The sequence below is a fragment of the Electrophorus electricus genome, chromosome 16, assembly GCF_041902795.1.
Source record: "Electrophorus electricus isolate QZ-2024a chromosome 16, ASM4190279v1, whole genome shotgun sequence".
Classification (NCBI taxonomy): Eukaryota; Metazoa; Chordata; class Actinopteri; order Gymnotiformes; family Gymnotidae; genus Electrophorus; species Electrophorus electricus.
In genome coordinates this window covers 12,825,790-12,841,646 of record NC_137512.1, presented here as the reverse complement: position 1 = coordinate 12,841,646, position 15,857 = coordinate 12,825,790, and the positions used below count along the sequence as shown (strand labels likewise).

Below are 15,857 nucleotides of genomic sequence, written 5' to 3'. Positions count from 1 at the left end.
CATTCTTAGTGGTTATTCTGCAAGCATTGAGGCAGAAAAAACACCAGCTTCACTACACCGCTGAGAACATGTAGTGTTTGTTTTTTAAAATTAAGAGTAGGTAACATTAAAAGATTAAGTTTACATTATTGGCAAGCTATTAGTAAGTTAGGCAGTCAACCTATGACATTTTCCATCATTCTGATGTCTCATGACTACATGTTGACACTGCCTCCCACCATGATGTCACTGATGCAGAACAAACCCACAATGCATGCTTTGCCTGCGTCTAGGAGACTGTTGCTAACATGGGTTGGACAGAATTTTTCTTATGATGTTTTGAACTATATTTTAACGATAGCTAAAGTTTGAAATGGTATTGCTAATAATTGGGAATGTAACCATGGTTTACTGGTAACCATTTCATTACTAGTAGTATTTAAAACCAGGACTTAACTAAAACATCTACAACAGTTATCATCGTGCCAGAATGTGCTCTATTCCATGTGTATTCCAGAGCTGGGTGGAATTTGGAGGAGGAGGACAAACATTTGGAGAGCTTCAAATGTAGCAATAAAAATACATGAATGTATCTCATAAATACTAAGAGTACAGCTGCAGTATATTATTTAAAAAAATGTTTTTTCTCAACAAATCCAAAATAGGGGTTTGCATAGGATGATCCCCTTTTAATACCAAATTAATTTCTTTTGTTTGTGAGTAGTACTTGGAGGCAAAGGTGTTAGTTACACATACATACTCGTATTAGTGCTGGTGTGTCCCGGGCTGAGTTGTAGGACATGTAACTTCACTCCTGCAGGATGCTTTAACTTGGACCCAAACCGCGTGCTGGACATCATCTTGGAGGTATATGAGTGCCGTTCAGACCAGGATGAGTTCTTCATCCCTTTAATCAAGTCCTACATGTGTGAGCACCAGACCCTGTGCCACATCCTTGGCTTCAAGTTCAAGTTCCATCAGGTGAGTTTGTTGGGTTTTTTGTGTGTGGCGGGGGACAGCGTTGTTTGCTATATGAGGCAAGATGAACCTAGAACGTAGCAGCCTGCCATAGTGCACTCTTTAGTGCACACTCTGATATAGCAATAACCAGTGGAGGACGGGTTCTGTTTCAGTTTGCACAACTAATTTTGAACTGTTCCATGCATTTCCACTAAAAAGAAATAGGTTCTCTAACCCAAAAAAATTGTTTGCAGCTAGAACCCAATAATATTAAGTTTTCCAGTATGAACAGTGACAGTATGTTGACCGTATTGTTAGCCTACATGTAAGGTTATTAAATTTCCATGACTTTAATGTTTATAACTATTTAACATGGTTATATGTAATTGTTTAATATAATTTAATGTTTAATTTGTTCATTAAATGCTTCAAATGGAGACACACGTTTGCTTCCTACTTTTTTCCCTGCACATTCTTTGCTCATGACGAATATGTTATTCTTATCACCAATAGTTGATTAACTACTTGCTTTTTGGATTAAAACAAACCTGTAACTGCACAAATGCTTGCAGGTAATTTATGCACTTCGCCACCTTGTTACTAATGTTTACTTCTCTTGTGCAACACTTTCCGTTGATGATGCACCCTTGATTCCTTTTCGGGCTTCAGCAGACAACTTTCAGACACGTGTTGCTTTACTTTGCCATGAAGGATTTGCTCTACTGTAGTGACTGGGTGTGAAGGAGATCGTCACTTAGGAAGGTGAAATGGGTGCTCTGGCTTGACACTTGGGTGTGGATGCTGCCCCCACCTGCTGTGAGAGCATGATACAAAGCTCAGTGTGACCCTGGATGAAGGGTGGATGTGTGAAGAAACAGATGGAAAATGTGAAGAGCAGTGGGGCACTCCCCAAAGCTGAATGTAGTGTGATGGAGATGCCTGAAGGAGCAGGTGGTGTGATGGAGACCCTTGCTCAGTAAGGAGAAATGAATACTCTGGTTGCTGTGCACATGTTTGCTGCCTGTGTGGTTGCTGTCCTTGACCTTCGTCACACGTCAAAAAGTCAGTACCCCTGGCAAATCAACATATATTCATTCTCCATACTTTTACTGCATGGCTTTAGTCATTATGTTTTACTAAAGTCTGCAGTGATATTTAATAAGATTATCAACAGCTTTTTAAAACATTTTTTTGATGAAACAGCAGGAAATGTTCGCTGAAGGTCACAGATGTTTTTTTTTTTGTTTGTTTTTTTTAGAAAAGATGTTCCAAGTCCTTTCACACAGCAGGAATTGCATGTATAGGATGTTTGAGCACTGTCAGGCCACTGGCTCTTCAATAAGTGCTTGACTAACATCAATGTTGTTCTTTGTTGATGTATTGACCCATTGTTGGTCAATGTGTGTCTTTTGTTTTTTCCCCTTTGTTATAGCCATTTCTTTAGCTTAAGTTGTATCTGTACAAAGATGTAGTTGCGTATCATCTTGATTTGCTGACCTGTGTATTCTTGTGGTTCATATTGAGTCCTATCAAGTTAATCAAAGATGAAAGAACGCTATAGTCAGAACCATTGACAGATGTATTTGTCACTGGTTTTATCTGCCTGAAACAGCGGTGGGGGGGCCTGTTAACAAATTGGGAGGACTACGTAACCTATTAATCAGAGCATTTTTTTCCCCCTTATCATTTGCATTTAGTGTGTTACGCGTAATATAAGCATGAGCATACCAAGATTCTGATGTACTCTTGAATACCAACCTTGGAGAACTTGATTTAGTGATCTTGGGTACTTTTGTGTAATTTTTTGTACTGAAGTCTAATATTTCTAATATCTTAATATTCTGGCTAATATTTCAAACTTTCTACTTCAGGAACCCAATGGAGAAACACCATCATCGTTGTATCATGTTGCTGCAGCTCTCCTCCAGCACAACCTCATTGCCCTGGAGGACCTCTATGTGCATGTGAGTGGATCTTTTAGTGTCTAGCCTATTCAGAGATCTGTCTGCTGTCTTGTAGAAGTGGCAAACATGGCTAGAGTTGGGCACCTGCAAACACTGTGTTCCTTTCTGTTTAGCAGTACACTAGGCAGAGGGTTGAGTGGAACCTTATGGACTCAATTGCTTTAGTGGTTCAGTGGTTTTTGGGAAGGTTTGCACTAACCTCCCTCGCTGTCTGTTCTTGTAGCTGCTGCCCCTGGACTCCACCATCATCGAGGAACACAAGCGGGAGATCCTGGAAGCCAAGCAGATTGCTCGCAAGCTCACCATGGTGGTGGTTCCCTCAGAAAAGACTGATGACAAGGAGAAGGAGAAAGAGAAGGAAGAGGAAAAGAATGAAAAGGTAGTTAGCATTGCTAAACTGTGCTATCAGGTAATGGCGAGTATACATTTTTTACATTTAAAAATGTAAAAGGACATTTTTGAAACATTAAATGTTTTGTTTAAGCATGCTTTTCAAGATTGCCATCAGCAGTTTAACATAAGGATTTACTAGATTTTAATGTGCAAGCAATGAGAACAGTGCTCTATTACCCAACTAGAAACTAAACATGAGTTCACTGTTCCTTGTTGATGCCTTGGTGTTGTACTCCTCATCAGGAGGAAGTGCAGTCCTCTTTGGTTGCTTTCTAAGTTTGTCGATGACAAGAGCATAATGTAATGTGTTTTTGAGAAGGCCTGTTGGTGCAGTATAGCACCTCTACCGGCGATAGTGCACACGTATGAATACGAGCAATATCAGCAATGCACACCCACGGGGTGTCTCCATTGTGTGGCATTTAATGAGCGGTCAAGAAACAGGCCGAGCTTGTGTAATCAATGTCTGCACTGAAGAGGCCTCTGCTACAGCTAATTGGTGTTCTGCGGTAGGTCAAGGCTGTTTCCACTCTTGTCCCCCAGGTCGAGGGCTGTCATGTTTTTTTTTTTTTTTTTTTTTAATAAATTGACCTTTCACCTTGCAGTAGCTGACGAATAGCGGCGTTCTGCAGAGTTGTCATTGGCTGGGTCCCCAGTTTGCTACCGTTATATTACAAAGGGTGTGTGCGTGTCTGAGCACTGCCACACCCGTCAGCGCTGAAAGATGCTCCCGGCATGTGGCTTGGAGCTTTTCTCAGATTTGCCTGCCTTCACCTTTGCTCAACAGCCTCCTGATAACCAGAAGTTGGGCTTGCTGGAGGCTCTGCTCAGGATTGGTGACTGGCAGCATGCTCAGAGCATCATGGAGCAGATGCCATCCTTCTACGCCACCTCGCACAAGGCCATCGCCATAGCACTGTGCCAACTACTGCACCTCCTTGTGGAGCCTCTGTACCGCAGGTACACACACACACACACACACACTCACACTCGATTCTCATGATTTTTGTGCCAACCTTTACTAAGTAAGAGGCTGTGAACTGTAATGCTGGGATTGACCTGATAACAGCTACAAACAAGTCACACTTAAGTTCTCTGCACTAGGGCCTGCACGCATCAGTAAAGTGCAGAGCATTCATTTTTTTCACGTAATCAGGCATCAGACTTCTTTAACATATGAAGGCCTAATTCATATCCTGGATTAGCATACTGCCACTGACGCGTGCTGCTTCATAGTATCGTGAGTCAGGGCCCACATCAAACTTTGATTCCGCCCCAACATGGCCCTTCGTTAGCACGCAGTTAGCACTCACGTTGTGGGCATGCTTTGCAGGGCCGGAGTCCCCAAGGGTGCCAAAGGCTGCCTGCTGAAGGCGCCACAAAGTGGGCACTCTCCTCCTCCGTCGGAGAGCTTCGAGGACCTATCCAAGGATGTCTTCACCATGCTAGGCTACCTGGGCCCACACCTGTCCCATGACCCCATCCTCTTCGCCAAGATCGTGCGCCTGGGCAAGAGCTTTATGAAGGAGGTGAGGTCAAGGCCGGAGTGGCAAAGCATTAGACGTGAGCGGTGGGGAAACAGGCATTTCCAGTTCTGCAAGGCCAAGGATGGGATACGTTGGGCGTCCTGCATTTCGGGCGGGCTCAATTCAGCCCAGTAGTTGCTTGTTAAGGCTAAGATGTTGAAACATGTGTTAGACGAAACTAGGAAGCTGTAATGTGGTAATGGTTTAGGGTTAGTGTCTAGTCAGGACTGGAGCTAGCTGTTTTTCAGCTAGAGGGTGCATCTTCTATCCCAGTGTGAAGATTGGCCTTTTCAGGTTTAGATGTTAAATGAAAGAAATGTTACTCAGGCCTATAGTTAAGAAGTTTTCATATTTAGTAAAAATTGAAGTTAATTTTAATGGTTTCATCCTTATTATCTAATGTCATTTTTCCAGGTAAAAAGGAACACTACCTATTTAAAGCTTAAAATGAAAAGAAAAGCAATAATTGGAAAAGAATTTAGTTTTTGACCAAATACCCACATGCCATGCACAAAAGGCCCAACGTTATTCTGCCAGGACTGAGCACGATATTTACTTGTGCTGTCAACTTTCCTGAAAGCCTCGTTTACCTGCAGCAGTACGTAACTCTGCATAACAGTGTCTAACGAGGGGTTAATTTGTTTTTGGCATTAGCGGCACTGTTTGTTTATTGCCAGAGCTGGTGTTCTGACAGGCCCATTTGTTTACATATGTTTTCCCTCATTGTCACACTCTGGTACTAATGTCATTGCTCTGATGCACTAATGGCTCAATTAATTGTTTACAGTGTGACATGCATACATAGCTGTTCTTGTGAGCTATCCTTCTAATGTGCAGGCAAAACATGGAGCATGCCTGTGTCTCTGTAAGTCCACCTGCCTTGGGCCTCAGAGGCACAAGGGAAGTTGGGGAGGAAGTCCCATGGTTCATGCCAGGCTCTTCCTGTCAAGCGTTGCCGTTACTTAGACAAATCCACACTGCAGTGAGAGATACTGTTGTGCTCTGATGTGGCATGTTCTGGCATAGCATAAAGTGCACTCTCGTGTAACTCCGCAGAATCACTAGGATGTACTGCAGTAAGCCAGTATTGATTAGTATTTGAATCATGTCTGTTTGTTTGTTTGTCTTTCTGTCTGCCTCCTCTCCCTCTCTGCATCACTCGCAGTACCAAAGTGAAAGCAAGCAAGAAGTCAAGGACAAAATGGTGAGTCATGGAAGAGTAAGTAAGAGGAAGATAAAAATTATGAAACCTGCAGTGGAAGGACAAAGGCAACATGGCCCTTTTCAGTGAAGTGTGCGGAGGTGGTAGAAAGTTCTCCAGCTGTGTCAGTGGAAGTTTACACACGGCATCGTAGTTAATGGGGGGAGTAGGGAGATTTTTAAAAAAGTTAATGTTAACAGGAGAATAAACTCTTGGCAGCTATCATGTTTAACCTGTGATTGTGCAGTATCAGTATGTTCTGTATTCAAGGTACTGTGATGCAACTTTCTTTACTTGTGGTAGTGCTTGAAGTACCTTCAGAGCAGCATGAAAATGCAACTTCTCTTTTCTGTATGTACTGATAGAATTTCTGCTGTTTATGATGCAGTGTATATTTTGATCATTATCTGAACAACCACCTGGTTGCAAAAGCAATATATGGCTGTACAATCCAGCCATGGTCCTCGTCTAAAATGGAACCGTGTCACTGTTTTTTGTTCAACATGTACAACAGTAGTTGCATGTAAACTATCTGATCTCTCCGGGAGCTATACAGCATGAAGGCCAAACATGCAGACGCATCTAAAACCTTGCACATGAGACTGCCCAGTCATAACCTCTGATTGTCTCTCTATACCTCTGTCTCTTCATGCATCTCTCTGTCTCTCTCTTTGTCTGTCGTTATGTCTTTGTTTTTCTTTGTTTGTCTGTCTGTCTCTGTCTCACAGGACTCACTGCTCAGCTGCTTCCTCAGTATGGCTGACCAGGTGCTGCTGCCCGCCCTCACGCTGATGGAGTGCAACGCCTGCATGTCTGAGGAACTCTGGGGCTTCTTCAAGCTCTTCCCCTACCAGCACAGGTACCAGCAGAACACTGGGCACTCAAACTTGTATCATGCATGCTACCTGCAGCGTCTGTAGAAGTCTACTGTGATCTGCCACTTCCATTACAACCACCGTGCACATGCACTCACTGGCCAGGCCCTTTTATTAGACCCAGCTGTCTTACAGGTGCATTTTAAGAGTGTATAATTCCAAACCCTAGCTTGTGCGGGGTCAAGCACAGTTCGTCAGGCATCCTCTACTGCTTTCATCACTTGTCCTTTTCTGACCACTGAACTTCTGACTGCATATTTTGGTTGTGTGTTGTTCTCGTTCTCAACATGCCGTTAACAGTGACACACGAGTGTCAGGTGGGGCAGTGTTGTCTGGTTTTTTATTATTATTAACATGAGTGTTACTGCTGTGTTGAGTCGTGTTCTATGAAATATAGCCATCTAAAACCAAATTAAAGTCTGGAGAATAGCTAACACAAATGCTGCATGGTAAACATGCCATTGTAGTGGCTCTACATTTTAGGTTTTGCTTTACAAACTTGATGTGTCCTTTGGTAAAGCAGAAACAAGTGCTGGGTAGGCATTATTTCCAACAGGCAATGTTTTCTCTCATTGAGAGAAATTCAGGGACTTGGAACAAAAATGAGGGCACTTCTGATAACAACCCACAAAAACAACAGCAAAATTGACAGGCAAAATCACCTCCTTAGAACTTGGCAATTATTAGTCATCCTGACTAACAAGTTTATATTTACCAGCCTGTTAGTTTTCTCAGTTAACCAACACATAATTACCAAAGAGACTGTTTGTTTGCACCACCTTTTTGTTTTACTTTTTTGGGTGAGCCCATTCAGGTGCACATAAGGAGGTTGAGGAGCTAAAAGCAACTGTGAACTAATTAACACAATGCATGAACTGTAACCCATAGCAGTGGACTGCTCTGTTTCTGATTTGTACTGAGTAGCTAGCAACATGTATTTCGATTGTAGCTGTGCGGTCAGCAGTGTTTTTACTAATCAATTGCTCCATGTGTTAGTATGTGGACAAGAACCAGAGCCCGAACATGACTGTCTTGCCTGTACGTGAACACATCCATGTTCTGTTGGTCCTCAGATATCGGCTCTACGGGCAGTGGAAAAACGAGACATACGGCAACCACCCGCTACTGGTGAAGGTCAAGGCCCAGACAGTGGACCGAGCCAAATACATCATGAAGTAAGTTCAGTTCTTATTGTGAAGCTTCATCTCCGTGATGCTCCCATCAAAATCTGTAAACAAACCTGTGTGTTCAGTGCCTGAGGAGGTGTGTTGCTAAGGTGTGAATATCGGGTGGATGACATGCTATCTTGTGTTACTGGAAGAGAGCCTAGAACATCTGCTGCTTGGTGCCACCTTGACTCTTCCTTGAAAAGTGTTTACCTTGTGCTTTGTATATCTCTGCATGTGTGCCTCTGTTTTGTTTTGTTTTTTTTCCACCCCTTTCCTCTGCTTGTGCATGCATGCAGGTTTTTGATGCCTGTCTCCTATGCATATCGGATTTAACTCTTCACGAGCTAGCAGCCTTGTAGAATTGCTGCATCAAGCCCCTCTCTGCCTTTTCATGTTGGTTGTATAAAAGATGGATGATTTAGATTGTATCCGGGTTTGGGTGGACACTCGTGGTAAAGCTGAGAGGAAGTTGGGCCACAGCATGGTGGGGGCAGTCACTCTGCATTTGGGCACAGGTCAAAGAAAGCCCGACGTCAGGGTTTGACCAGCCTGTCAAAACAGCAGGTGGGACAGCTGTGGTGTTTACGGCACCTTTTGTGTATACTGGACAGCTTTGACCTGCTTGGTCCTGCTAGGTCTTAGTAGCTTATCTTCTCTAGCTTTCAAGAGTGTTGGTGCTGGGGCCCTTTGTTTGTTTAGTAGGGCATTTGGTGTGCTGGTGACTGACATAGCCTAGTAGTTTGGCAATTCATACCCTTTACTGAACAATCCATGGATGCTCATTGCTTTTCTGTATATACATTTATAATCATTGATAAGATTTTATTCTGTTTACTGGCAGATATTTCACTTGTAGCCTAATTAGCATACACAAGCATTTAATGTCTCCCTATCTCCTTAGCCTCCTTAGATTTTAATCATGATGTCGTCATTTGCCAGCTTGTATTTCCCAAGAGTCATCAGCTGGGCATGTATGCTTGGGACCCGCTTGCTATGCAAACGTGCCCGTCATTCAAGATGACAAGAGTGACCATTGTTTACCAGTTTACCTTAAGGGACATATCTAGCCTTTTTACCATAGAAGGACCTGCAGAGCCTTCAGAAACTCAGGGCAAACTTTATTTATAAATAACATGGCTTTTTAAATTGGTACATGGCCTTGTCAAATAAGATGCTGAGGCGTTAGGACACGTAACGGTCAGGTTGAGCAGCTGGAAAAATAAGGAACCGTGGTGACTCTTGGCCTCAGGCCAAGAAGCAATGGCAGTCTGAAATGATGAACAGGTTGGAGGGTGAGAAGAGGGTTGTTTGGGTGAGAGGCCGCAACTTTTGTACAAAGCAGTGGCGCTGACAAAGGCTACCTGGAACACCACCCCTCTTCTGAGACTCACTCCCACCCTACATGCAGCACCACATGTCTTTGCTCTTGAGGCATTCCCTTCACTGGCACTGATGGCTCTCAGGCCAAGAGAGATTAGAAGTAGGTCTGTCGATTACCCTGGCAGGTCTTCACTAACCAGAGAAACAGCGGAAAACAGAGATTTCTCTGCTCCTGTGTGGCATGCCATTGTCCCCTCTGCTGGTCTTCGATACATTGAACAAGATTTATCTAATTGCCGACCTTCTGAATGTAATGGTCTCACTTTGTTTTAGCAGATAAATGAACTTGATTATATTTGAGTTTGACCTGCTATGGGTTTCTCTCCATCCTTTTGATTTGATTTTAATTCAGTATTAGTTTTATTTCAGTATAATTTGGAACTCTGTTGATAATTACTACGCCAATTGCTTATTATAGCGATCTGATAATTAATGCCACACATGGAACACTAATATTATACAGTAGCATGATGCTAAAGGATTAACAGCAAGAGGTGTACAGTGCTAGAAATAAAGTTTTTTGCAAAATGTACAGATTATTCTGCCCTCAGCAGAGTGGGTTGGCTAGTTTGGAAGATGGCTAACAGGCTCCCTAGGTGTCTCTTGTATATGCTATATGCACACAACTGATCTATAACAAACTAATGGCAGGTGACAAAGTTTACTGATTAATCCAGATGGACCATTAAGAAATTTTTGCTACCGATTACAAAGGACTGGACAATCAGAGACCCTCACCCAACATAGATGCTCTGGAGGGATCATTATGATGTAAAGGTGTATAGTGTAGATGCAGTGGCTTTAAAAATATCATTTTCAACAGCTATAATATAGGACTGCCATGAGAATGAAACCACTGTCCAAAACAACAAACTAAGTTCAAGCTAATGATTAGCCTGGTTCACTAGAGCATTGATAGAATTAGTTGCTGATAACGCCATGGATTGGAAAGCAGGGTGCATAATGTCAGAAATAGTTATTTCATATAATTTGTTAAAGTGTCTTGTCAAAACCAGGTGGTACACAACTAAAACAAGTTAGGGTGAAGATGATTATGTGCATATTTTGAATGACAGTGTTTGTATGGGTTGTTCTTGTATGAGATCCATTGACTGAGAAAATGCATAGGGATTGATCCTTATGTCTTAAGAATTGTTGTTGGAAGGCCAAACTGTTTATTACTGACAACATGTATCAGGAAATTGCTATTTTGTATCCAACAGTTGCATGTGATGGCCTACCCTAAATCTTGGTTCTTTTTTATACATAAATATAATTCTGTTCATTAACAGGAGTCAGTATCAATAACAATATCAACTTCAAGCTAGTTAACCTTGCTAGTAGATTGTGCTACATCTTAGTATTGTAGTCTAATACAGATTTCCCCAGCATTTGCTAATTTCTTTAAATTCTTCAAATGAAATGTTTAATCAGAAATTAATTGGTCATGCAGTTTAAGAAGGGTTTAACAAAGCAATTTTGTGTGACTCATTCTCGTAAGAACTGTCCCTGCATTTATCCCCTAGGCAGCTAATCCGCCACTAATGTTCTTTACCCCCCAAGTTAATGGTTTTCCATCCACTAACGCTCCCCTCTGATGCAGTGGTGCTTCACATGTGGTGTGGCTGCATGTTAAAGCAGTGTACTTAAGGCATTCAGAGCCAACACCAGCCTTTTCTGTCCAAGTCGATACCATACCATGTTCATTGCTAACCAGTGAAGGTCGTGCTGCATATTGAGAGACATTACAGTGGTAAAGATATATCGGTAGCTCTACAGTAACATTCTTGCCAACAAGTGCTGGTGCTCCTGACATCAAAAATATAGGATCACAGAAAAATGTACGAGCACAAACTTGATATTCCTTTTTGTTCTCAATGCAGTAATGAGTTTTTTTTCAGACTAATACTGAAGACCATGTCTAATTACATGAATGCATTAATTAACCAACATTCACTTACAATACAACAGAGTAGAATATAGTATAGTTTTATTTTAAATATTAATTCTATTGTGTGCGTGCGTGTGTGTTACATACCTGTTTGGATTTTCTGTCTCAACGGTTGTGTTCAGTTGTTTGGTGGGTAGCATGTAAATTAATAATAATGTTAATCAGCTAATGTATGAGCTACATAATATTCAACTTTCTTTAAACGATAGCTAACATATTTGCCTTTAGTTAGACAAGCTACACAGTCAATTAACTCCGTTTGTAGGTAGGATGGCTACCTAACTGCTTTCACGTTCCCTAAGCTACTCACATTATTTATCATTTATTTAGCAGGTATTTAGATATATTACTTGACATGCGCACTGTGCAATGCAATAAGCAGACTTTTTTCATCTTGCCCTGTCAGAATAGCAGCATATGATTTTTCCAGTTCCATGCATTACTGGACATGTTTGTAATCACAGTTAATGAGTATGCAGTAAAACTAGCTAGAGTACTTGGGTCTCTTGTTGCATGCATGCATGCTCCTACATTAAAATTCCATTTGCACTTTTTTTTTTTTTAAGTAGAAGGAGCAAATGCAAGCGATTTACTCGCCCTGTAGAACCCTGCCATGCAGATTGATTCAATGTCTTTGGCAGCACCTGAGCTGCAGGCTGGTGGATCTCCAAGACTGGATTTTGGGCTGTTTGAGATGGACACCGTCACCCGCAAAAAGAGAGGGTAATTTGCCAGTCTAGTGGTCAGATCATACGTTTCTCACCAGGAACACCCAGGAGATCGGATGTTGTGGCTACTCTTTGTCCCACTCCTTTATGACCTTTATGCTGCATGCATATTTCTTGGCCTTTAGCTTTAGGGTCTTTCAGTGGCTGGACATTTTTTGGGAAGTTGCTGCAGGAAGCTCCTTTGTCAGGGTTCAGGTATGCCAGAACAGTCTCCTTGCTTGAAGCAGAAAATCTGGGTGCCTAAGTGTTTAAATGCTGCCTTTGTCCGTTAAGTGTGGAGGGGAAGCATCAATAAGAGGACTGTGCTGACTGGTGTATTGGGAGCATTATACAAAGATGCATCTTTCATGCTTAGCAGAGAACTTGAGGTAATGGTTGCAGAGAGAGATACAATAAGAGAGGGCCACTTCGAGGTCTGTGTGTTTTTGTGTGGGTGGGGTTGTGTGAGTGAGAGCATACGTGTTGCCGCAGTTTCCTTTTGAGCCCTGAAGCAGAAATGATAGACTGCTCTTGATTCCTTAAGATTGCCAAGGACCACACACGCACCTTTAGAAAAATATTCAGAAAAGATTTTTATGAGGAAACCCACAGTATGGCTATTGAATCCTAATGTTCTCTTCTCTTTTGTTTTTGGTTTTCTTCTTGAACAAGAGTTCATGGAACGCAGCAGCCATGGGCCATATGTCCTATAAAACCCATACTGCTGTGTGACTGGACTATGATTGTGTGCGTTCAGAGCCTGTTCCTTTCTCGTTTTCTTCCAAATGGAGACGCTTTGTTCACCTTCCTCTTTTTTAATGGCCCTAAACCAGGAGGCATCATTACAGCATGCTCATTGTACTCTGAAGGTTAATCAAACCAATTAGGGTCCGTGGTGCAGTTTAAGGAACACGCATGAACATCATCCGCTCCACGTTCGTGTATGCATGATTGCATGCGAGTGTGTGTGCTTGCATTTTTGCTTAGTCCTGTTATTGCTCTCTTGCTTTCCCACACACTACTATGCCCTTCTCTCCCCCCCCCCCAATCCTCACGCTCCATCCTTTCCTCTGTTCCCTTGTTCTGTTTTTCCTTCTTCTTTTCTGCATTTCAAACAGCACAAGGCTCATTGTTTTAAAACCAGTGACCCTCAGTCCACGGTAAGCCAAAACGCTGCGCTCCACCCATCGCCCTAAAAGTTTGCCTAGTGGTGTCATCACCGCTCTCAAATCGCCAAGCCTAAACCCGTGCGTGCGACTGCTCATGATGGTGGTAAACCAGGCTGGGGCGCTCCCGCACCGCAATACACCATCTTCAGACCCACGCTGGTCCTACACTCTGCTGGGATACTCACGCACATCCTGCATGTTTCACCTTGTATGCGGCAGCAGCAGGCAGTGGGTGTTAGCCGAATGAGAAGCATTAATTTCTCTCTAACTCGCTGTCTCTTGGTTGTTTTTTGTTTTTTTTTTGTTTGTTTTTTTCCCCCTCCTCATCCCCCCCCCCCCCACACACAGGCGACTGACGAAGGAGAACGTGAAGCCCTCAGGGAGGCAGATTGGCAAGTTGAGCCACAGTAACCCTACCATTCTCTTTGATTATGTGAGTGCTTTATCACTCGTGACGAGCGTAATGGTCGGCTAAACTAATGATGGCCTTTTACTGGGCCCCTTTATTATCTGCAGCGTGCCATCAGTTTTCATTGCTCCTGAGATTAAAAAGTGCATTTATAGACCACTGCACCCAGAATTAACGGCTGCCGTTGAAACCAAACGGCGAACGTGTGCTCTGGTTCAGCCAGTAGGCATGCCCCGCACATGTGGCCAGAACCTGCCAAAGCCCCTTAGGCCAAGCCCGGTGCACAACGACAGGAGGGTGTCGGAGGCTGCATCTCGTTAGCATCTCTCGTTCAGGAAGCCAAAACCACTCACTGTCTAAGACGAGTGGAGATGCTGCTCAAATTATGACATTCAGCTTTGCCAACTTGCAAACCATCAAAATCGATAGCTTAAATGTCTTTATCCCAGATGAGTGATGATGCTGTATTTTTGAAGATTTAAAGTAGCTGCCAAAAGTTATAAACTTAAAACAGCGGTCTGATGGATGTGGCACCTAATGACCCTACTGTCTCTCTTCAGATCCTCTCGCAGATCCAGTGGTACGACAACCTCATCACCCCTGTTGTGGACTCTCTAAAATACCTCACCTCTCTCAACTACGATGTGCTGGCTTGTATCCTTCCTCTAGCCCACTGAGAATTATCACCCATCAACCACCTTTGCATCTAATAATAATCCTGCTCAGTCCCTGACACACACGCACCAACATGCACTTCCCATGCATTCTCTCTGTCTCTCTCTGATGAACGCTCATCCAGGGAACTTGCTGATCTCTTCAGAACTCCATCCCTTTTATTTTTCTCTGTTCTCATTGACATGTAATAGCTCACCTTGACTGGTGCCTTACTCCCAAGTGACAACATTGGGGGGGGGGAGAATTATTTAATTTTTTTACTCTCTTGCTCAAAATCGAACCTCTTTTTTCACTTGCCTTTATCACCGGAACTTTGATGGTTATGTTGGAGTATTTGAGACCAATTTTCTGCGACTACGCTATATTGCCAAGTGTTCGTTTGCCCATCCAAATTGAATTCAGGTGTTCCAATTCAGGAGCTATGAATTCTGCCGTGGTACCGTGATAGGATGCCACATGTGCATCCTAGTCCAGTTGTGAAATTTCCTCGCTACTAAATATTCCACAGTCAACTGTCAGTGGTATTATAACAAAGTGGAAGCGACTGGGAATGACAGCAACTCAGCCATGAAGTGGTAGGACACGTAAAATGACACAGCAGGGTCAGTGGATGCTGAGGTGCATAATACGCAGAGGTCGCCAACTTTCTGCAGAGTCAATTGCTACAGACCTCCAAACTTCATGTGGCCTTCAGGTTGGCTCAAGAACAGTGCGTAGATAACTATGGAATGGGTTTACATGGCCGGGCAGATGTATCCAAGCCTTACATCACCAAGCGCAATGCAAAGCGTCAGATGCAGCGGTGTAAAGCATGCTTCCACTGGACTTGAGCAGTGGAGATGTGGTTTCTGGAATGAATATTCATGCTTCTCCGTCTGGCAATCCGATGGACAAGTCTGGGTTTGGTGGTTGCCAGGTACTTTTCTGACTGCATTGTGCCAACTTTAATGTTTGGTGTAGGGGGCGATTATGATTTGGGGTTGTTTTTCAGGAGTTAAGTTCAGACCCTTAGTTCCAGTGGACGGAACTATTAATGCATACCAAGAGACTTTTGGCAATTTCATGCTCACAACTTTGTCGGAACAGTTTGGGGATGGCCCCTTCCTGTTCCAACATGACTGTGCACCAGTGCACAAAGCAAGGTCCATAGGTGTGAAAGAACATGACTGGCCTGCTCAGGGTCCTGACCTTAACCTGATAGAACACCTTTGGGATGAATTAGAGCAGGGACTGCTAGCCAGGCCTTCTTGTCCAACATCAGTGTCTGACCTCACAAATGCACTTCTGGAAGAATGGTCAGAAATTTCCATAAACACACTCCTAAACCTTGTGGAAAGCCTTCCCAGAAGAAATGAAGCTGTTATAGCTGCAAAGGGTAGGCCAACATCATATTAAACCCTATGGATTAAATTTGGGATGTCACTCAATTTCATATGCATGCGAATGCAGACGAGCGAATACTTTTGGCAATATAGTGTATATCAAGCACATTTTGAATA

General features: G+C 43.0%; 1 protein-coding gene across 5 annotated transcripts in view; it reads left to right on the top strand.

Moving 5' to 3' along the window:
- Positions 1–15,857, top strand: part of thoc2 (THO complex 2) — a 55,585-nt gene that overhangs the window by 9,924 nt on the left and 29,804 nt on the right. For 4 of the 5 annotated variants that reach the window (XR_014117463.1, XM_035532043.2, XM_081698658.1 and 1 more), the window contains exons 8-17: positions 800–960; positions 2,811–2,903; positions 3,127–3,282; positions 4,084–4,256; positions 4,630–4,825; positions 5,988–6,026; positions 6,752–6,882; positions 7,972–8,073; positions 13,623–13,707; positions 14,244–14,337. Coding sequence is in view for 4 of the 5 variants with exons in the window: in XM_035532043.2 (XP_035387936.2) it covers positions 800–960; positions 2,811–2,903; positions 3,127–3,282; positions 4,084–4,256; positions 4,630–4,825; positions 5,988–6,026; positions 6,752–6,882; positions 7,972–8,073; positions 13,623–13,707; positions 14,244–14,337 (1,230 nt within the window). In the remaining variant the exon portion in view is untranslated. The remainder of the gene's footprint in view (positions 1–799; positions 961–2,810; positions 2,904–3,126; positions 3,283–4,083; positions 4,257–4,629; positions 4,826–5,987; positions 6,027–6,751; positions 6,883–7,971; positions 8,074–13,622; positions 13,708–14,243; positions 14,338–15,857) is intronic. The other variant, XM_081698659.1, reaches the window with a different exon arrangement.